General features: G+C 47.5%; 1 protein-coding gene across 3 annotated transcripts in view; it reads right to left on the minus strand.

Moving 5' to 3' along the window:
• Positions 1-920: 920 nt before the first annotated feature.
• The window catches only part of CENPO (centromere protein O), a 148,779-nt gene continuing 126,543 nt past the window's right edge, over positions 921-23,156 (minus strand). For all 3 annotated transcript variants that reach the window (XM_069605675.1, XM_069605677.1, XM_069605676.1), the window contains 2 exons: positions 6,364-6,535; positions 921-1,433 (listed from right to left, as the gene is read on the minus strand). In XM_069605675.1, the coding sequence (XP_069461776.1) occupies positions 1,297-1,433; positions 6,364-6,535 (309 nt within the window). In that variant the 3' untranslated portion in view covers positions 921-1,296. The remainder of the gene's footprint in view (positions 1,434-6,363; positions 6,536-23,156) is intronic.

Consider the following 23,156-nt stretch of genomic DNA (forward strand, 5'->3'; position numbering starts at 1 on the left):
ACACTGCAGCATGCCTCATTATCAGCGAGCGGAAATGTGACTGAATCACCCCCATCCTAGGTGTATTACACTGGTCTCCTCTCCAGGACAGGATACTGTTCAAGACTACATGTATCATCTAAAAACAAGTCACAAGTAGCATATCAGCATACTTGTGGCTATGCTCCACATTTCTGGTGGCACATGCAGCACACTTTGTGCAGCCAATCCGCTCGAATCACAACTCACCCGCAATAGGTCCCGCAAACAATCCTCCTCTTTTCACGCATTCAGCGTCTGTATTGGTTCAGAATGCCCCTACAATTCTCCAAAACTCTCAAATCGTGGCTTTTTCAACAACACTTGACCAGGGCTAATCCTCATGAATGCACAGACTGCTACTCACAGTACTGCGCTACTGAACCAGACGCCAGCCCAACGCGCTAGCTCTCAAGCTACCTGCGCTTTAATAAAATGAAAATAATATAAACAATAAAATAGTTTCTTTTTCTCATTCATTGTATACAATACTGCATATTACCAAACAGTAGAAAACCGATGTACGTGAAATAACTGAAAAAAAAAACATAAGTAGAGATGACCTAATTTCTTTGAGTCGAAAAACTAAAATTACATTTGGGTGTTTGTCTCTTTTTTCAATACTTTTGGGAGGAGACCCCCCACATCCTCCCACTTCCCCCTAACTTAACTCATACCCTACCCCACCAGCCATCTATTTTTATTTAATAAAAACATGCAAAAATACCTAACAGATTCGCCCACCAATATTTGGTCATTTCTGCCTAGGTATTTTGGTATTCGTTTTTTCTACGGATACCGCAGGAGATTACTAGCATCAGGGCAATAGACCATCTTGAAATTGCAGATAAGATGACATGCTAAAACAACAAAGCAGAAACAAGTGACCAGTGATTTCAAAGTTAGAGTTTTTTTTTAAATTTATTTAGTAAACAACAAATCACTGCACACATTTTTTTTTTAAAGTTACAATAAAGTCAAGAATAAAGAGCATTACCTTAGCTCTTCAGAAACAGATTACAGGAACACTAGATATTGACGAATGATGCATTTAGTGAATATTTATAGCCAAGAGATGTGGGAAATAACAAGCTTTTCTAGGGTCACTTTCAAGCTTGTACAAGCAGTGCATGTATATGTCATGGATAAGGTGCTACATACATAAATACATACATACATGTGCCGCGCCAATTAGGCTGATCCACAACAATGGGCAGAGACCCAAGGCAGGTTATATGGAGCTGAACCCACACCAAAGTTATATTTCCAAGTTGAGCATTATTCGGCCCCAGAAACCGCTGTAGGATTCAGAGATTCTCCTTCTCTGAAGCCCTCGAACACCTTGTGCACGGCCTTCTCGCGGAACAAAGTCGAGTGAGCAGACAGTATCTCGCTGACTGGCACAGGAATACCCTCTGAAATAGAGAACGGTAAAGAAATGCCAACATTAATATGTATGCATGTACAGAACACAGATCTAGTTATAGTCGCCAACTAACACCTGAAAAGAAGAATGTTCCCTAATGGAACAGGTGGGCTAATTCCGATCAGGGGGCATGGTAAAAAAAAAAAGTGTTTGATAAGTTGGTACTTGGGCGTGGAGGGGTGGCTTGATTAAGAGATTCTAAGAATCATTTTCAGCAATGTTTACCCTCAACCCATTGGTGGCACTGTATTCTGTGAGTGAGGCATGCTATTGCAAATCGATTGTGGCTTCCGAATGGAAGCAGCAGAGGTCTTGTCTTTTTATGCTATTCTATATTTCTTGTTTGCAAATTTGACCACTCGTTCTGCTCTATTCGATCCAAGAATATTAACAGACCATAACATCACAGCCGCATATCAGTATGGAAACACTTTAACAAATGTGGACGGACAGGAATTGTCCAGATTTTGAGGGTCAGGAATTGTCCAGATTTTGAGGGAAAGTGAATTCCATTAGTTGGCAGCCGTTGCTGAAACAGCACGTCCTCCCGTTCTAACTTTCACAAATCTAGGAACCCTGTATGTCATACACAAGGACGATCTCAGCAGGTGGCGCGGGCGCGGCTTCTTTTGGTGTCACTTCTTAATCAGGAACAGAGAACCCGTTTTGTAAACGGTTTGCTGAACAATTCACAGCCACTTGAAGTTAATACAATTAATGACAGAAGGTCAGGGCGTGACCTTTACACTGCCAATTTATGATGACAGCTTTGAAAATGGAAAAGGCCAATTTAATCTGAAATCTTTTGAGGGAGTATCTTTAATATTTTGCAATCCAAAATTAGAGAATATAGGATACATTGAGGTCATGTAGCCTTCACCCAAAGAAGGATTCATAGTAACTCATATTTAAATGTCAGCACCTGGAGGCTAAAGAAGACGTTAAAAAGCACCATTTACTTACAAGGACATTGATTAGAATGAAATAAATAACACCAGATTTGGATCTGTGGATTTCTCTAGGGGTCCTTATCCCGCTGTCCATGGTCGACCATCTGCAGGTTAGGCTACATGTTTGGCTTCCACTGCCAAGCTCTCCTACTGCTGCTAGCAATAATGCAGCTATTGGTACTAGTTCTATACTACTAATTCCAGTACTACTACTACTGGTGAGGCACGACTAGTAGGCAAATAAAGCTGTTGGTGTAAAATAAAACAAAAAGTAACCTTTCACTTTTCCCTTTGCTGCTATAATGAATCTGCAAACTGCACTTCCTGTCCACCTTCCCATCAATTCTAATTATGCAAAAAAAGAAAATCTCCAGCTTGCACTATTCCGCTGTGACGAATACAAGGATGTCGTCACTGCTTCCATGGGGGGGGGCCCTTTCGATGAGGCCGCTACCAGATAATCCCCCTGGGGTGGATCTCATGGGAGGGGAAACACCCTATGGGACCAGTGATGACTAATGTGGGAGAACGCGGTATCCACATAAGACCCCCATGCTTCACTCCTACCCTCCTATCCCCTTGTACCTCTGTAGAATGCAAGAAGTACATGGGACTGAGACGAGGAGGACTAGGGATGAACATCATGATCCAAAACAAGAAAGGACGGAGATGAGGAAGAGGTGCAGATCTGCAGGGATCACTCCAAGGAACCTACCTGAATGGTCTAGCTTTTAACTGCAGACCTTGATAGGAATGGACATAAATACTGGCAAGGGACTTATCAGAATGTGAGACGATCCTGAGAGGAACTGCGAGAGGGACCGAGGCTCGCAGAGAGGCGCAGAGACACTGAAGAGGCGGTCTCCACTCGATTTGCTGAAATAACTGAAGGACTGGCTGCGGTAAGCGCCAGCAGCGCAGCACAACAGGAACAGGCGGTCTGGAGAGAAGGAAGACGATGAAGTGGGTCTAAAGCAGCAGAGCTGCGACGGCAAGCCAAAGACAGCCGCAGAGCAACGGCGAAGCAGAGCAGGACACTGGGAAGCCTGTGACCCACCGGAGGGCTGCAGCCAAGACCCTAAAGGTATTTGCCTGGCTGAGCCTATGGTTGGAGGTCCCCGAAGGCTGTGAGAAACCCTAAACTGCACAGTGGATGAAACTTTACCAATATTCAGTAACAAGGGGAATAGGGTCTGGGACCCTCACAAAAAAAGGGCATACCAAGTAACAAGCAGGGCTAATCTTCGTCCTGGCAGTACTTGGATTAAAGGCAACCCAGGGCTGTCACATGAGAGAACCAATAAAGAGAACTGTGAGAGTGATACATATGAAGACAGTACTTAGCAGGGGAGTACACCAAGTCTGTATGTGAAATCAAGAAACCATTAAGAGAACTGTGAGAATAATATAGAGGCACCCAGAGCTTGGCAGACAAGTAAACCGAGTCTGTGCTTGGGCCAAAGTCCTGATAGAGAAGGAAATCGGGTCTGCCAACTGGGGTAGAGAACCCACCAGAGTTTGGAGAAGCATACAAGCTCCTCTTTTTCGTCGCAGTGCCTGGTAGGAGAAAACCAGGTCTGCCAACCAGGGTCAGGGACTCACCACAGCTTGGAAAAGCCTTGAAGCCAGTCCTCTTGGTCGCAGTGCCTAGTAGGATGAATCCAAGGCTGCAAACCATGGTCTGGGAGCCACCGTAGTTTGGAGACACATCCAAACTCCTCCTTTGACACAGTGCTTGGTGGGAAAAGGACCAGGTCTGCCAATTGGGTCTGGGATCCCAGCGACAGAAGAAGCTTGAGAAGGGTCAATTGGGGAACAGAGACATCTCCCCACAATTTGTTGAACAGTGTTCCAAGCCTAAGGAAGGCTGGGGAAGGGAGACATCCCCCAGTAGCTGATGAACGGATAACCCAGAACTGTCTTTTTGTCCAGGGGAAGGAGTCATTCCTCTGGGCTAGGAAGACCTATTTTTGATCTAGTTTAAACTTAAGCGTGTGCGGGACAGAGGTAGGATTCTGACAATGACACTTTTGCTTTTGGCATCCTGACTGACATTCAAGATAGGGTTTTCCTTTCATTTTCTCACATGAATAAAAGTTTATGCCAATCACCATGACCCCTCCAATATGGGAGACTCAAAATGCACAGAATTCCTTTTCATGGTTGTGTTGACAACAGTTTGTTAAGTAAGAGACTAGTTTATTGACCCCATAGGAACAGAAAAAGACCAAATGTGCGCTGGATGCACTTTTTGTTTGCAGAGCTCTGTATGGGGTATTCAAATCACACAATTGCACAAATGGCGTTGCAGGGTTAATGATTTCGGTAACACACATAAAGCCACATTTTGTACTAAGGTGCAAGCTAGTAGCTCTATTCCTAGACCTCAGACACAAAGCGCAGAACTACACCATTAAGCAGGAATTGTCCTCCTTGCAAAGACAGCACCCCCTGAATTGGGCTTGGAAATAATGAACTGTGTTGCACAATCATGGAACATAATTTGAACAACCATAATGTCTATTGATTGTGTGATTCTAATGCGTCATATGCATCTCTCTGCAAGCTTGTCAAAACTGCCACATATTGTCCTTTTTCTTTCATTTGGAGTAAACAAGTTGACGTCTTATAAACTGTTGCGTCGATACAAACGAAGAGGAATACTTGAGGGCCTTTTGTGTCCCACATATCATTTTTGAAATAGTGCAGGCCCTTGGCCGTTTTCACTTTTTATACTGAAAGTACAGTGTGGTGTGTCCCCTAGCCAACACAGCCTTGCTGATCTTTCAGAAAAGGTAGCAGGCGCTCCTCTCCAGAAAGAACATGGCATGATAACCTGTACTGAGATGAAAGTTTGCAGCACACACTTTTTGCTCACTGTACCTTTCAAAGTGTGTGCTGCAAACTCATCTCAGAACAGGTTATCATGCCATGTTCCTTCTGGAGAGGAGCGCCTGCTACGTTTTTTTGAAATATGTGTAAGGAACTTGGGGTTGGTCACCCTGAGTTACCTGGGGGCAACCAGATGTGGACTCTCTGCTCACTGCTCAGAGAGGCACAGCTTCACCTCACTGATGAGGCCCAACAAGGCTGAAACACGTGTATGGGGTTGCTTTTGGTACTCTTGTTCAGAGAGGAATTGCCATAGCATTTCAGTGCTGGACTGCCCATGTGGGTGGGACAAAGACTGATGTGCAAATGAATATTTCCCATCTGTGAAAGGTACAGTGAGCAAAAAGCTTGTGCTGCAAACTCTCATCTCAGAACAGGTTATCATGCCATGTTCTTTCTGGAGAGGAGCGCCTGCTACCTTTTTTGAAATATTTGCAAGGGACTTGGGGTTGGTCACCCTGAGTTACCTGGGGGCAACCAGACGTGGACTCCCTGCTCACTGTTCTCAGAGAGACACAGCTTCAACTCACTGATGAGGCCCAACAAGGCTGAAACACGTGTATGGGGTTGCTTTTGGTACTCTTGTTCAGAGAGGAATTGCCATAGCATTTCAGTGCTGGACTGCCCATGTGGGCGGGACAAAGACTGATATGCAAATGGATATTTCGCATCTGTGAAAGGTACAGTGAGCAAAAAGTGTGTGCTGCAAACTCTCATCTCAGAACAGGTTATCATGCCATGTTCTTTCTGGAGAGGAGCGCCTGCTACCTTTTTTGAAATAACAGCCTTACTGATCTTCTAATAATTTGTGTTGGCTGAATATAGGCCAATCACAGCAAGAACAAAGCTTACAGAAATGTTGAAAGTAAGGTATAAAAGAAAGATTATTTCTACTGGAAACTAGGCAGGAGGTGAAACATTAACACTTGAGTTAAACATTTATTTTTTGTAAAAAAAACAATGTCACCTTTAAAGACATTGTGTGGGGCAATTAAGTTAATCTTAATTATCACTGTTAGCTCCCCACTTAAAAAGCAAACACATTGGTAACTTGGGAGCACAGGGCAGTCTTCCTACCTTGGGAAGATAGGATGACCCCAGTCGGAAGACAGCGGGTGCTGTCACCATAAAGCAGCTTTGCAGAGACCCGGAATGATTGGTCGTGCCATTTTACTTCGTACTTAAAGGTTAACAGGTTACACAGAGAATTTCTCTGTAGTGCTCTCACTCCGAAATCTGAAATATTCTCCTATAGGTATCAACAGAAAGAAAAAAACAGCCTTAGGTTTTTAAAATATGAACATTCAGGAAACAGTCCACCCAGCCCAATTTTAGCAGTTTCCCATCATCTATAGAAGACAGATTTCAAAAGTCAAATACCCTAAAACCCTTGTTCCGGCAGAGTGTGCATGCATGAAATGTTTTTATTCCATTTAATTTTTATGTATTACATTTGTATAGTGCAGCACAAACACAGAGGCATCGGGGTGCTGGAGAGAACCAGTTAGATATAGCCCAATGCATGCGGATTGGAAGGTAACTCTGGCCGTAGGTGGTTTAACAAGACAAGAAATTGAGCTTAATTGAACAGCCAAGTTTTGAGTGCTTTGCAGAAAGCCCAGTATGATTCCCCCGCTCTTAGTCCAGGGAGGGAGTGAGTTGCATTGCTTGAAAGCAACGAACGGGAAGCTAGACCTCCCAGCTTTAACACGTTCGAATTTAGGTTGAGCCAGTCTATGAGTGTACTGGGTTGTGGAGGGACTGGCGGAGTTCTTTTTATGTTGTGGGGTGTGGTTCCGGCGAATAGTGCATTACAGTAGTCCAACCTAGCACCCGCCACCGCATGGGTGATCGTAAGGCAGCTGTCTGTCGTGAGGAAGGGTCTGGCAGCATTTAAATGTTTTGTTGGCTGCTGAGGAAGATATTGCATTTACTTGACGAATAAGGGACAGGGTGGCGTCGAGGTAGGCGCCATGTTGTTAGTGTCCCAGCTCTACACCTTGCTCCTAAGTCAGTATTTACAAAAGATACTGTGTACTGTAGTTTTCCACCCAATGTGCTCACACAGTAAGTGAAAGTGACTGCTGAAAACCTCTGGATGAACCATGATTTAGGTTTGAAATTCAGCAGGGCCTAGTCAACCATTCATACTTCGGATGTCAATGTTGTTACTATCTCGGACCTGGCTTTTTCTGTATCCTTGATTATGTTCATCTAGATAGTCGCCTGATGGCTTCTTGCCCAAAATAATTTATTTTAAATACTAAGCGAATGTACACTTATTGGAAAAAAGTGAAAAAACCCATAGGGTATAAAGGTACAAAACACCTGAGATCAGCAACAGTGATTCAACCCACTACGTTAAAATTGGAACTTTGAGCCTCAGGACTCATCCCTCAACTTTTAAAGAATTACGTTTTGGATTTATTCCTTGAACCCCCTCCATGTACTCCACGCCTATGGAGGTTAGCGCACACGTCCAAACATTTCATGGAAAGTCACTCGCAATCGTGAGGGAACCTGAAAAATACCAGAAGATCAGACCATGCCACGTCAAAGAATCAGCCGACGTGAGAGAAAGCAACAGGAAAGGATATCCAAAAGGGAACCACAACCGACCCCGACAAACTCCAGATCATCAGAAGCCACGACCATCACAGGAATAAGAGTCAACAAGAAAACAAGACTAAAATCACTCTATATTACACCACACATTGCAAAATCCAGATCAACGGAACAGATGCCCATACAGGACAGCAGGATAACAGAAGGCTATAGCAAAAAGGCAGAAACAACTGGAAGAACGAGATGCTGCACCCTCACTCCATACATCACCAAACGCCAAGAGAAGGGCCAACACCATCCTGAACTGGAAGAGGAGTCTGAACTGGCCTTGAACCCAATTAGAAACTTAACCAACCTATTCAACGAAGAAACAAGAATATCTGAACACAACAACCTAAAGACCATAAGGAGAACCTCCAACAAAACCACCCAAAGATGCAGATCACAACACATGAACTGACTACAAAGAGAAAACTACATTGCAACATAACCAACGCCAGATCTACGTCCAAACCCGCAACAGAGATCTACAATCTACTCTGCGACGGGGGAATTGCCATCTTATTCATCACAGAACCCTAGCTAGCTGGAAACTACAAAGTTATACTACACAGCTACCTACCTGACAACTTCAAATGCGAACAGGCGAATAGAAAAGGAAAAAGAGGGGAAGGACTTGCAGTAGCCTACAGAGAACACCTACAAATGTAAACAGTGGAACCAACATCCAGAACTGCAAATCCCTCATCCTCCACCTCAATGCAGGCCCACAGTCAAACATTACAATCATACTCATCTACAGGCCTCCAAACTACAACACCGCCTTCACAGATACCTTCATAGAAGCAGTCACTAATCTAGCCATCAAGCACGATCTTATGATCATTCTCGGGGACTTCAACATATGATATGGCATTTATAAGGCTCGAAGAAGAGAACCTCAACTCGTAGAAAAACCTAATCAAACAACTTGAGACCATGAACCTTCAAGGAGCGACACACACACAGCAGGACACACCCTGGACAGAATCTTCTCAACAAACAAAAACTGACCAAAACAGCACCATCCATCCAAAATCTATGGAGTGACCCCCTTATCATCCCTTTTGTGATCCAAATAGCATCAACCCCACCCAGAAATCTGCTAAAATACTCACCAATTTGGAAACGATACTGGAAAACCATCAAGAACAGAAAGCTAGAAGAACTACAAGAAACCGCGAAGCCAACGGCCACATCTTTGGACACAACAGATATAGATGGAAATCAAACCTGATCCAGAAGTGGATTGCAGAAAAAATAGATGCCATCTGCCCAGAAAAGCGCTGCATCCGATCAAGAAAGAAAGCAGTGGCTAGATGGTTCACCCCACAACTAAAGGCAATGAAAAGGACTAAACATAAACTAGAACATGATTGGAGGAAATATTAGAAGCAAGACAAAAGAGTAAAATACAAATGACCATTTTCGATCATACAAAGCAGAAATCCTCCAAACAAAAACGAAGCACTACGACGACCAGATCAAAAAAGCCACCAACACCCAAAAAGAGATATTCAACATCTTAAATGAGATGAGAAACCCACCCGGATGTAACAACAGATGCTCTCTCCTTATATTCGTTTTCCCATGCCCGTAGGCATGACTGCTTCCAGGGGCTGCCTGCCCCTCTGGCCAGTTGGCGCAGATGGCATTCACACCTCGGTGTGGCCTTGGACCTCCCTTTCAGCCTTACTTCTTGTACCTGCCGACTCCCCATTGTTGTGCAGCCCCTCCTGTGGTATGGTAGGTGTTGGGAGGGGGTGTGTCGGGAGAAGCAGCGCCAGGCTGCCTCATACCTGCCTCTTCCTGGACCTGGGCAGGACAAAAACTGATATGCAGGGATATTTCTCCTCTGTGAAAGGGACAATGAGCTAAAGACTTGGTTGAGACTCTCCCAGGGACCATCCACCCAGGAACAGGTCAATGGGCTGTGTTTGTGCTGGTAGAGAGACTCCCAGACCACCCTTTGATTTGCATATGAAGTAATTTTGGGTCTCACCTTAAGTTACCAGGGGAATCCAGACGTGGACCCCTTGCTCACTGTTCTCAGAGAGGCACAGCTCCACCTCAATGATGATGCCCAAAAAGGCTGAAACACGTGTATGGTGTTGCTGTGGTACTCTTGTTCAGAGGAGAATTGCCTAGCATTTCTGTGCTGGACTGCCCCTGGGCAGGACAAAGACTGATATGCAGGGATATTTCTCCTCCGTGAAAGGGACAATGAGCTAAAGACTTGGTTGAGATTCTCCCAGGGGCCATCCACCCAAGAACAGGTCAATGGGCTGTGTTCATGCTGGTAGAGAGACTCCCAGAGCCCCCTTTGATTTAATCCTAATATAGTGTCTCAAAGAGCTCTACCAATGTATGAACACCAACAAACTCAAAATTAACCCAGACAAAAACAGAAATCATGATTACACCGGAAGACAGAGAAAGCAATCAGCGGTTCCCATGGCCCATAGAACTGGGAAAGCCACTGACACCATCTGCAGCTGTAAAAAAAAAATGGGAATCATTATGGACAAAGAGTTAAGACTAGAACCTCAAGTTAATATGCTAATCCAGAAGTGCTTATTCCAGCTACAAACGATTGCTGATCTTTAATAGAGTGGTCAGGGGTGGGGGCTAGTGATTCCATCTCAGTAAAGCAAATATTTCTCTGGAACTTGATTGGGCATTCTCAACTCTCTGGTTGTAGGAGTCGCCTTTAGCTTGTGGAGCTACTTTATCAATGGCTGCTACAAGGGTTTTGGTGTAGGGGGTGACTAGTAGTGTAGGATCAGCGTGAGGGTAGTAGTATTAGTAATTGGCAGCAAGAGGTGTAACATGTTGTCTCGATTAATGTTTTTTAAGCTTCTTGACGGTAGGGTTGATGTATGAAGGGTATGTTTGACAGCTTTGGTGATTATAGTAGTGGAGAAGAGGATGGTATTATGATCCAACCAAGGACATGGGGTGGTGGCTAGAATGTCCGTGACGCAGTTATTGTCCACAAGCCAGTATAGGGTACATCCTTTTTCATGAGTCGGGAGGGAGATACGATGTATGAACCCTTGAGCTTTCATCGAGTTGGCCATGTGGCATGCCTGGGTGTCAAGAGGATCGTTCAAGCCAAGGTTAAAGTCACCTAGAATTATTATTTTGGAGGGGTTTCATGTTAGAAGCTAAGAGAGAGGTAATGTCTTCAAAGGAGGATATTGGGCCTGTGGGTCTGTAGACAATGTGGAGGGTGAGGGTGCAGGTATGCGTGAGGGCAATTTTCAAGGTAATTACTTCGCCTGAGGTGAAAGGGTGTTCTGCCGATATTCTTAGATCACAGGTATTTTTAGCAAGGAGAGCTACTCCTCCTCCTTCTTTGGCGGTTGTTCTGTCTTTCCTATAAATCGTGTATCCTTCTGGGATGGCCCTGAGGCTGCGTGGAGCCCAGTTTCCATGAACGCGAGAATGTCTAGGTTGTTTGCTTTAATGAGGTATGCAATGTCAAGGTCATGGGCTGTAAGTGATCTAACGTTAATGAGAGCACCTTTCAAATGTATATTAGTATCGATATGGTCATTGTCCTTGATATTTGGTTTAGGTGTTTTCAGACTTTTGCATGTCTGTTAAATGTGACACTTGGTCTGCTAAAGTGGTAGAATAGGCCTTTTGGGGGGTGATGAGGTGTGGGCTTGCTGCGGTGATGTTGTCGCTGTAGCTTGTGTGTTGGTCCTCAGGGATTGCTGGGGTCTCTGCAGAGTGAGGGAGTGGGAGGAGGGAGATGGAGCCATAGTGGACCCTCGGTTGTGGTGTAGGCCGGTCCGAGTGGAGAGTCTAGATTGCCTTATAGACCCTACGATTGGGCAGTTGGAAGGTAGTGGTGTAGCTGGTGTCCTACGGCTAAGGTGCAGTGAACCTGGGCATGTGGTGGTAGTAGCTATCTCAGTGGTGGTACTAGTATGGGGGAGTTTAAAGGAGGGCTAGCTAAGACAGTGGTATGTGTAATCTCTGCACTGGGTAGTAGAGGGTGTGGCAATGTGGGGCTGAATTGCTGGTGCAGGGAAGGGGGAGGGAGTTAAGAATGGAAGGGGGAGTTAAGAATGGTGTCGGATGCACCAAAGTCGAGCCAGGCCATTCCCCACCTGGGTGAATTAACGTGCTGAGCAGGGCAGATTCCCTGGTCTGGACAGTTCCATGACAGATCGCGGTATCACGTGCTGAGATGAAATTTGTTTGAAGGGGCTAAATAGGGCTCAATAGTGACTGGGCTTACTCAGGGAGTTCAGGTACTAACTGTGTCTGGCAGGTTGTAGCAAAGGCAGCTGCTAGAACTACGTTAGAGGGAGTGAATTAACAATATCATGCTTGTCTGGATAGTTTTTAACACAAACAATCGCTAAGGCTGCTTAGAAACAATAGAGTAACAATGGCAAGCTGTGTCTAGGCACTTTGTAACATCAGAACAGTCACTCAAGCTGCTTAGAAGCACTAGGCTAGCAAGAGTAAGTGATGATTGTTAGCCACAGTAAGGCGCTGTGCCGGTTGAGGCCGAGTTAGAGTGGCAAGCAGGGCACTCCAAAGACGTTTTTAATGTAGCCAGGCACCTGGGTCCCCTCAGCTCTTTGACCGCCTCTCCAAAAGCCCTGCCTACCTCGTTCATGAACATCTGTCCGATGAAACAAGTGACAGCTGCTGCCTTTGCATCCACCTTCATCAGCCCCCTGCCCCCTCCCCAAGACTCTACCACTGACTCTGTTCTCAGCAACCTCGATTTGGCCATCACCAACACACTTGACATTCTTACCCCAGTCATGAAGATCTGCCTGAAACCTGCCTCCAAACGTAACACCTGGTACGCCCCTGAACTTGCAGCCCTAAAACGCAAGTGCAATGTTGTTAAACCAAAGTGGCAAACCTCAGGCTCACCCTCTGACAAAATGGCCTGTGGCCTGCTCCAAAGGCAATACAGACTCTCCATCCGTGCCAAGAAAAGAGCCCATATCCAGGCACGGGTATCGGGTGCCTCAAACATGGTTGAACTCCTCCACTCTTCCATCCCAGGCCCTCTGCAAAGCACTGGTCACACACTTCCCCACTAAAACTCTGGACATCCTGAGCACCCTTGCTACCCTCCCCCCCCCCCAACTTCCCCTCCACCCCTCACTCCCCTGCCTCCTAAGGCTCTGTGCCCTCTTTCTGCCTCTCTCTCCTCCTTCTCCCCTGTCACACCTGAAGATGTTACCAAAGTCGTCCGCTCCATGAAGGTCTCTTCCAAACAAGTTTCCCCTTGCTCCTCCAGAACCATTAAGGACAACATTGGCTCTCTTGCCCCTGTACTCGCTGATCTCTGCTGCAACCACTCTTTTGTCACTGGAGCTTAACCATCCTCCCTCAAACACTCCCTTGTGCGCCCCCTCCTGAAAAAATCTTCAGCAGACCCTACCTGTCCAGCCAACTACTGCCCTATTTCTACCACCCCCTTCCTTGGGAAACTGTTGGAGAAGCTGGCCTTTTCACAACTTACCTCACACATTGAACTTGTTGGTGGTGTCCACGACCATCAATCTGGATTCCGAGCATTCAGAGGCATGTAAACTGCTCTTCTGAACACTCGTGAATAACTGCTTGCATCTTTGGACTCTAACTCTCCAGTTGTCCTCATCCTACCTGATCTCTCCTCTGCCTTCGATACGGTCAACCATTCTATTCTCATAAATTGGCTACATGATAACCATGGTATCTCAGAGCTTGCATTGGACTGGTTCGTCCCCTTCCTAACCGAACGTTCGTCCAAAGTCATTTTGGGCACCTTCTCCTCACCTACTTTCTTCTCTACCTGTGGTGTCCCAGAGGGCTCAAACCTCCCCCCCTGGCTCTTCAACACCTACCTTGCTCAGCTAGCACTCCTCATGTCCTCCTCCTCTTCCAACTTCCAGTGCTACATTGATGATACAAAACTCTTTTTTAAACTTCCTGCTGACCCTCTTGCATCCTCCATCATCCACTACTGCCTATCTGCCATCCAGTTCTGGTGTACTTCCAGCAATCTCTGACTGAATGCCAGCAAGACTGAGATCATTCCCAATGGGACTCCTGTTCCCTCTCTTTTCTCCTCACTCTGGCCATGGGCTCTCCCTTTGCTCCTTCTTCTGAAGCAAGAAACCTTGGAGTCATCTTCGACTCCTCCCTCTCCTTCCTCCCACACACTGAGGACATTGCCAAGAAGTCCCATTTTCAACTCTTCCTTCTCAAAGGAATTCTCCCTTTTCTCACTTTCCCCCAGAAGCTCAATTTTACACGAGCTGTGGTTCTCTCTAGGCTTTACTACTGCAATAGCCTTCTCCTGAATCTACCCTTCTTTCACTTAACGACCCCTCCAGCTAAACCAGAATACGGCAGCAAGACTTATCCTTGGCCTTAGGTCCAGGCACTGCATCTCTCCTGCCCTCAAAACTCTTCTCTGGCTCCCAGTTGCGGCACAGATTCAATTCAAATACCTCTGCATCATCCACAAGGCTGTCTGGGGCCTGGGACCATGCTATCTGCAACTTTCTCTGCCTAAATACTCTCCCTCTAGACCTCTGCTGTCCTCTGGCACCAACTCTGTGTGTAAAGCGTTTTGCTAAACAGAGGGCTGGAGGCCGATCACTTTCTTCAGCTGGCTCCCTTTTATAGAATAGCCTCCCCCCTTCCTCTGGAGCAGGACTTCCTCAAATTCCGGAAGCTCAAGACTTTCCTCTTCACCTCCGCCTTCCCTTCTTCCCCCTACCTTCTTCCCTCCTCTGCTAATCCCACAGTCACTGTGATTGGTGGCTAGGGCCCTTATGTATCCCTCGGGCACCTGGCATCCAATACCCAATCGACCCAGTCGCAGCCTACCTCGCAGCACTTGCCTCAGCACCCACCGGCCTCTATCCTGTAGGCCTGAACTTTCTACCCAATGCCACTCCAGGCTGCATAGCACTTACCATACTATGCACTTCATCAGCTGCTCACTCACGAGCACAGACATTCCAGCACTTAATCCCATCCCCACCTCAGCTCTTCTCATTGCACTTGCACGTTCTGAATGCTCACAAGGCATAGTAGGTTCGTCTTTATCTTCCACTGTATTCATTGTTTTCAATCCCATGTTCCCTCCCTGTTGCCCTGTGGGTGCTCTGAAACAGAATTTACTTACTGTATAAGCGCCTAACAAATTCATAACAAATAAATAAATAATTTTGGAGTGGTCCATTGGGGTCCTGATATTGCTTGTACTAGACAATTTAATATTGATAGAGGGACAGAGAAATCCCCATGACCAAGACATGTACTAGATTAGTACAGGATTCCAACTCTCCTTGCCTTTTTATTCTTCTGGATCTCTCCTCTGCCTTCGGCACGTTCAATCATGACACCCTGACAAATCGGCTCTGTGACACCATTGGCATCACAGGCCTGGCACTGGATTGGTTGACCTCATTACTCTAGGACCAACCCTCCCAGGTTCAACTGGGTCCTTATTCCCCCCCTTATCACACTCTCCACCTGTGGTGTTCATCAAGGCTCTACCCTTTTGCTGTGGCGCTTCAACATCTACCTTGCCCTGCTGGCCTCCTGGTTTCTTCCTTCTCTCCTCACTGCCATTGTTATGCAGAGGACGCGCAGCTCTCCTTCAAGCTTCCCTCTACTGCTCCCTCTTCCTCCTCTCTCATCCCTGACTATCTGACTGCTATTCAGGAATGGTGTGTTGCCAATGATCTCTGCCTTAATGCCAGTGAAACGGAGATCCTTCTCATTGGAAACCCAGCTTCTGCCTTCCCACTAGCGGTCCCATCCCCTCACCCTCTTGTGAGGCAAAAACCTTGGTGTCATCTTTGACTCCTCTCTCTCCTCACATCGCAGACCTTGCCAAGAATGTCCACTATCAGCTGCACCTCCTCAGAAGCATTCGCCCTTTCCTCACCTTCCCCCAGAAACTCTGGCCCTCTAAACTGGACTACTGCTACAGCTTTTTCCACAGCCTTCCTTCATCCTACCTTCGCCCCCTTCAACTAATCTAGAATAGGACTGCAAGACTTATAGTTGGTCTCAAGCCCGGGGACTGCATCTCTCCAGTCCTAAAATCTCTCCACTAGCTCCCAGTTATGACATGGCATTTATAACATGCCTATACACAAGTGTTTCAAAGCGGGACGAGGCAAGGGAGGGGGAACAGAGGGAAGACAAACAATGTTCCTACTGGGCCAGGTGTCATTCAGATCGAGCAAGTGCATGGGAAGGGGGAGGAGGGAAGTGCAGTACAAGGGATAAGGATACTAACAATAATGAAGAAAGGCCAACTGGTGGCAAGTGCAAGAGTAAGTGCAGAAATAAGGTGTCAAGTGCTGGTAGTGGAACTGTAGGGATACAGTAAACAGTCCCTAAGTTTGGGGGTTGCCAGGAAGGCAGTGTAGGTGTGCTACTGGCGGGGAAGGGGACGTGGGCCCGAGATAAGAGGGTGGCCAGGTAACCAGTGCAATTTCAGATTCAGCCGGGAAGTCAGCAGGGGAGAGGAGGAGAGAAAGCAGAAGCAAGGAGAAAGGTTTTGAGGTGCTTCCTGAACCGGAAATGGTTCTCCTCAAGTTTTAGGGGGTCAGGTAGGCTGTTCCAGAGGGAGGCCGCAGCCGAGGAAAGAGATCTACCACCAACCTGTTGCTTGGAGAAACGACTGATCCTGAGGGAGTTGGAGGCGAATGAGCGAAGAGCTCGAGAAGGAAGATATTTAGGAAGAGAGAGCTGAAAGTATTGAGGCCCCAGAAGGCCTTGTGGACAATGCAGGGGGTTTTGAACATAATCCTCGCAGCCACTGGGAGCCAGTGCAGAGATTTCAGTCCTGGAGAGATTCGATCTCTGGGCTTGAGGCAAAGGACAAGTCTCACAGTCCTGTTCTGGATGAGTTGCAGAGGGCGGAAGGTAAAGGCAGGCCAATTTAGAAAGAGGCTGTTGCAGTAGTCCAGTCTAGAGAGAACCAGAACCCTGGAGACAGTGAGCTTGTGGGGGAAGGAGAGGAAAGGAAGAATACCTCTAAGGAGGTGCAGCTGGTAGTGTGACTTCTTAGAGACGTCGGAGATGTGAGGAGAGAAGGGGAGTGTTGAGTCGAAGATGACCCCAAGGTTTTTAGCCTCACAGGTGGGAGCAGGAAGAGGGCGAAGGGAGGACGGCCAAAGAGTGACAGGAAAGGAGGGAGCAGGTGTTCCGATGAGAAGAATCTCAGTCTTACTAGCATTAAGGCAGAGATCATTGGCGGTGCACCACTCCTGGATGGTGGAAAGGCAGTCAGAGATGAGAGAGGGAAAAGAGGTGGCTGAGGGTAGCCTGAAGATGAGCTGGGTGTCTTCCGCATAGCACTGCAAGTTGGGGCAGAGCGCAGAAATGCGGTGGGCAAGAAGTTCCAGGAATAGGTTGAACAGCCAGGGAGAGAGGTTAGACCCCTGGGGAACACCACAGGAAGAGATAGAGGAGTGGAAGGACCCAAGTTGAACCTTGGAGGGTCGATCAGAGAGGAAAGAAGTTAGCCACGCCAGGGCCTGACCTGTGATACCCAAGTTATCACGGAGACGGTTGAGAAGGCTGGCATGGTAGACTGTGTCAAAGGCAGAAGAGAGATCAAGTAGAATGAGGTCGCAAGGGGTGTTGGAATCAAGGTTGGAGAGCAGGTCTTCACGGATGTTCAGGAGAGCAGTTTCCGTGCTTCTGGCTGCTCTGATCGTGGAGACAACCAACAGATTCAGTGTGGATATTTAGCTGGGAGATGACCAATTTTTCCAAGAGTTTGCCCAGGAAGGGAGTGATGGAGATTGAGCGATAGTGAGCCAGGCAGGACGGGTCGGCAAAGGGTTTCATAAGATGAGGGTGCACAAGGGAGAGCTTCAAGGGGAAGGGAAGACTCCAGAGGCGAAGGAGTGGTTGCAGAAGTTGTCCAGCGCAGGAGCCGGGGAGTCAATGTGGTCCTTGATAGTTTTGGAGGAATAGGGATGAACCTGTTTTGACGAGACTTTGATAGATCGGACTTGTCTAGAAACGTTGTCAGGAGAAAACAGGGGAAAGGCAGAGAAAGGGGAGGCGAGGTGGCCAAAGAAGGGCCGCAAGAAGAGCAAGGAGTAGAGGGAGGAAGGGGAGAGGAGGAAAGAGGACCGGATGTCCTGAGTTTTAGAGATGAAATGAGAAGCCAGTGCCGTGCAGAGGGCCTGGGATGGGACAGGAGAGGTAGAGAGTGTGGCAGGATTGGCCAGTTCCTTGCAGATTTTAAAGAGTTCAGCTGAGTTGTTAGATGCCGCAGAGACGCAGGTTTGGATGTGAGCTCTCTTGTTAGTGAGGACAGAGAGCCGGTATTGGTTTTGGAGGAGGAGTCAGGCCAGTTTGTCAGAGGATGCACAAGAAGCATGCCATTTCCTCTCAGCCACCAAGCACTTGCGTTTAAGGGTGACGAGGTCTAAGTCGTACCAGGAGTTGCACTTGGCTTTGGGCTTCAGGCGGATCATCATGACAGGAGCAAGGACATCGAGAGTGTCAGATATAGCGGAGTGGAGCATCGAAAGGGATATGTCAGGGTGTGAGTCAGCCAAAGGGCGAGGGGGTGGTGAGAAAGTGCCGGAGAAAGCCTCAGCTGACACACGCTTCATGGGTCGGATGAAGGAGAAGGTGGGTGGCAGTGATGGAGTTGGCTTGGCCTGAGGGTTAGAGAAGGTGAGCTGGGAGGAAAGGCGAACGTGTTTACTCCAGGAGAGAGGAGTGGTGAGAGGGATAGAAAGGGGAAGATCAGAGTAGATCAGCACATCCAGAGTGTTCCTTGCAGAGTGAGTCGGGCCAGAGGGGAGAATAGAGAGTGAGAGAGAGTCGCAAAGGTCACAAAAGAGTCCAGAGAAAGGGCAGGAAGCTTCCAGGTGGATGATGAAGCCTCCAAGAAGGAGTTGAGTGGTCGAGACCAGGAGGAAAGAGGAAAGGTCCGCCCACTCAGAGAGGAAGGAGGAGATCTGACCAGGTGGCTGTTAAGATAGGCATTCTTCCTTGTATTACACATTACATATTTCGCTAGAGATCTACATGCCATGCTGTTCAGCAGTGTGGTGTTTAGCACATACTCCACAATACCTTTGGTCACCCCTAGTGACATTGGAACTGCATTGTATGGTGAGGGTTCCAGAGTGCTGGGTGAGATGAGAAGGTTGACTGAAGGAGGATGGTTGAGATCCTCCGGCTGGGGGTCGTCTCATGTATGTGACTTTACCTTTTCAATAAAGGTCTTTATGATGAACTACCAAGCGTCTGCAGTCTACTTGGTATCATAACATTGGCCGATAGATAGTAGCCACAGTAAGGGAAAGGCTAGGAGAGAGAGCCTGCAGACGAGGCATTCGAAAGAGGAGTAGGCCTGCGTAGGAAAGACATAGTCAGGAATCCACTCGGGGAAGATCAGGGCTACACCGACTCCGGAACAGTTGGACCTGGCCGTGGAGAGGATCTTGCAGCCGCCAGGGAGGAGAGTGTCAAAGCTTGTGACAGAGCTGGCCGTGAACCTTGTCTCGGTGAGACAGAGGACATTGAGGTCAAGTTCCTCCAGCAGGCGGCAGATGTCGGAGAAGTGTTTGGCAGCTGAGCAAGAGTTTAGAGTGGCAATATGGACAAGGTTGCCGTCCTTGAAAGACTTCCGGGGAGGGGTACAAGTCAGAGGTACACCCTGCGGAAGTGTGGAGGAATCCCGTGGTGGGGCAGAAGCGGAGGGAGGAGAGGGCAGGGTAGCCAAGGAGGAGATAGGCGAGGAAGCCATGGAGGGAAGAGAGGGAACAGCAGGAGAAGAAAGGAAATTGATGAGACGCGAGAAGCATCTATCGGAGAGGAGAAGGTTGGCCTGAGGGCCTTGGACCAAGATGGTTCCATTCACAAACATTAATGATGACCTCAGAGGAGTGGAAAGAGGCCAGGAGGGCCTCCCACCAGGTGCCACCATTAATGGGAGAGGAGGAGGAAAAGGAGGAAGAGAGCACAGAGACCATATGTAGGGTCCATAGGTCTGGCGAGGGAATGACAAAGAGGATGTCGGTGAAAGTTTGCCTGGAGCAGCACTGGTATAGGTGTCAGCGACAGGGAGGCCTAGGTTGGAGACCAGGATGAACTTTTTAAACTTCTTCCTACCAGATTTAGTGAGGAGAGCAGGATAGTTAATAGAGAAGCAGTTAGAGAAGATAGGAGAGACAGAGAACACCATAGAGTAGGTATGGAGAGGAGAGAAGGAAGGGAAAGGGAGAAACACTAGGGAAGGACACAAGGCAGGGTGCAAGCAGACGAGAGAGAGAGGTGAGACAAGCTGAACAATTGGACAAGATGACAGACACTCAGACGTTAATGACTATCACAGTGTTCCCTAAGTCTGAGAATCCTGAGAGCAGGGTAGCTGCTAGGATCAAATTCAAGACCCTCTGCATCATCCAAAAGGCATTCTGGGCCCGGGCACCTGCTACATCCAACTCTCTCTTCCTAAATACCTCCCTGCAGTATTCTAGCTCCAACTATCTGCAGACCGGACGCTTCTCTAAGCAGCGAGTGAGGGTAGATCTCTCTCCTCCACAAGGGCCTCCCTTTGGAATGGTCTCCCTGCCCTTCTCAGGCTTGAGCCGGATCTCCTTAAGTTCCGGAAGCTCCTCAAGACCCTCCTTTTCTCTACTTCCTACCTTCTCCTGCTCCCCTGTTAACACCCCTGTCTGCCACAGTGACTGGCTCCCTGGTTCCCTTTGAGTTCTAGAGGGCACCAGCATGACCCCCGCCCAGCCCACCCCACTCCTCGTACTTAGCATGTGGACCCTCACCCCTTGCAATCCCTAACACTTGCCCTACAGGCCTCCCCTTAGCACCCACCTAGCCCCTGTGCCCCCCCCTTCTGCTCCCCCTTTTCACTTGCACTCTCTCCTCTTTACCCTGCACGTCCCTTCCAACCCTAGCACTTCGATTTCATGCATACCGGCACTCCCCCCACTGTTATGGAGATGTATACTTGTTATGCTTCATACCCTCTCCTAGTGAGACCCCCAGCACGTGTTGCTGGACTTCTAACATTTTTCTTTCAATCCTGAATGAGTGGAGCCTTTTTCCACTCATTCATTCTTGTGGGCTCTGTCTTTTGGAACTGGATTCTACCTGTATTATGGAGTCTGTCTGCTCCATAGCTTTTAAAGGCATCTGTGTTTTTACTACTGCAGCACTGCTCCTCATGGGCAGTGTTGATGGGGGCCCTTAGGGCCCCCCTTTAACATTATTTTTCTATATCCTCGAGTAACTACAGTTCTTAAGGATAGAGAGATACTTAGTAGGTCTCCCAAAACACTATAGTCTGAGAGACTGGCACACACCACCTTCAGTAAAGGGCCAAAGGGATACCTAGTATCCCCCTTCTCTCTACGCCTGTGACCTTTTAGTCGCAGACAATCGTCTAGTTATGGCTTGTGGCAGTAGACGTGTTCTACTAACTACTGTGTCGTTTTTATACCGCAGGCTATGTGCATAGCCTTGGTAGTGCATAATATGGGCACCCAGTACCAACCTGGGTACTCCCTACTTTTTACTCCATTACTAGCGTTGTTGTTCTTTGTTAACCCTTCTTCTACCATTCTGGGAGGGGAGGTCAGTGTGTGTGTGTGTTTTGCCTTTGGCGTGAACCCTTGGGTGTTCCCGCCTAGGCTCCAGAGTGTCTGGCCAGGCAGGAAGTGGGGGAGGAGTCTTTCACCACCCCTGTCCTTTGTCTGCTAGAGTGCCAGAATAGGACCAGCTCCCACAGGGGGTATGGCTGTTCTGATTGGACAGCCAAAAACCCCTTGCTGTAAAATGGTGAGAGAGATTGCAGAGGAGTGTGGCCTGAAACTATATAAAAGGTGAGGCTTCTGGAGTGAAAAGCAAGGTCGAACATTGGAAGCTGAAGTAAACGAAGAAGACGACCAGAGACACCTGCAGACCCTTTGCAACACTGAAGGCACCACTGCTGTCCTGACCCCGTTTTCTGTGCGACAGAGGAGCTCCGAAGAGGACGACTCCTTCCCTTTGGCTGGTGGGAACAACCAGTCCCAAGACACACTTTGAATTGAGCCATCTCCCGAGGTCCTAGGAGTTTCCAGAGCTGCCGAACCCCTTTATTTATCATTTTTTTTCCCTTGTGCCACACTTCCCATTTCTCCGCTTCCATGCACTTTTCCCCTTACCCTCTCCCATGCACTTGCGGGTTCTCAATGCCACTGGGCCTAGTAAGATCGTCGTTTTTTGTTCTCCCTTGTTCCCCTCCCTTGCCTTGTCAGGCTCTGAAACACTTGTGTATGAGTGCAATACAAATAAACTATATCATTTACCAGGAGACCTGCTGCCCATTTCGAGTGCATGGTTGTGGAAAAGCCAAATCCGTCCAAATCTTTGCTCAATCCGTAAGGACAGTCCAGAGATTGGATCCAACTTGCACAGACCCCCTCATCAGAGTGTGGGACTGCAGGAAGCGAGGAAGATTGACTGGGCAATCCGTGTCCTTTGTTGGTGCTGCAGAAAAGGTGCTAAAAACTGCAGAACGAACCAAGAAGTTGCTGAAAGTCGTGCCCCAGGTCCTCTCTCGAGACTGCTGCTGAGAGATCCGGTCCATTGTCCTGCCTTCAGTCATCAGACCAAGGAATCGGGAGATTGGGTCCAGAGCTGCAGCATCGCGGAGCATACAGCACAAACATTTTCTTCTAACCTAAGGTACTGTGGGGAAAAAAGTATTGCTTACTTGATTCCAAGAAGTCGCTCCAGAGTGAGTGCACCTAGAGGTGTCCAGGGTCACTCTTGCTTACCTCTGACTCAAGCCGCTGCTTGTGTCCCTGCATCGAGTCCTTTTACAGGTCTCCCTTGTTAGTTGTTAACTTGCTACTTCTATAACAATATTCTGCTGCTTTCCAAGACTTTGATCCCTCTCCGAAATGCCTTTAGCTAGGGTTGCGTTTTGAGACAAAATACTTACTGGGCGAAAAAACCCTCTCTTGAACCTTGAACCATGCTAATGTTACACTAACTAATCATTTTCCCCCCTTTAAGTGACTTTAGTACATGTGTTTGCAGAGTAAATGTATTAGCGTATGAACTGTTAAAAACCACAGGTGCGCGTAATAACCAATATAACATTGTCTTTTCCCTTTCTAACGTGGCTACAAATGTAACCACTAACAAACACAAAAGTGAACATGTCCTTTGAAGTGTATTCTCAAGTATTCCAAAGTGTTCTAGTGTAAATGTCTTAAGTATTTAAAGGGATTCTG

Source organism: Ambystoma mexicanum, chromosome 4p, assembly GCF_040938575.1.
Source record: "Ambystoma mexicanum isolate Mex_15411 chromosome 4p, UKY_AmexF1_1, whole genome shotgun sequence".
NCBI classification, from domain to species: Eukaryota; Metazoa; Chordata; class Amphibia; order Caudata; family Ambystomatidae; genus Ambystoma; species Ambystoma mexicanum.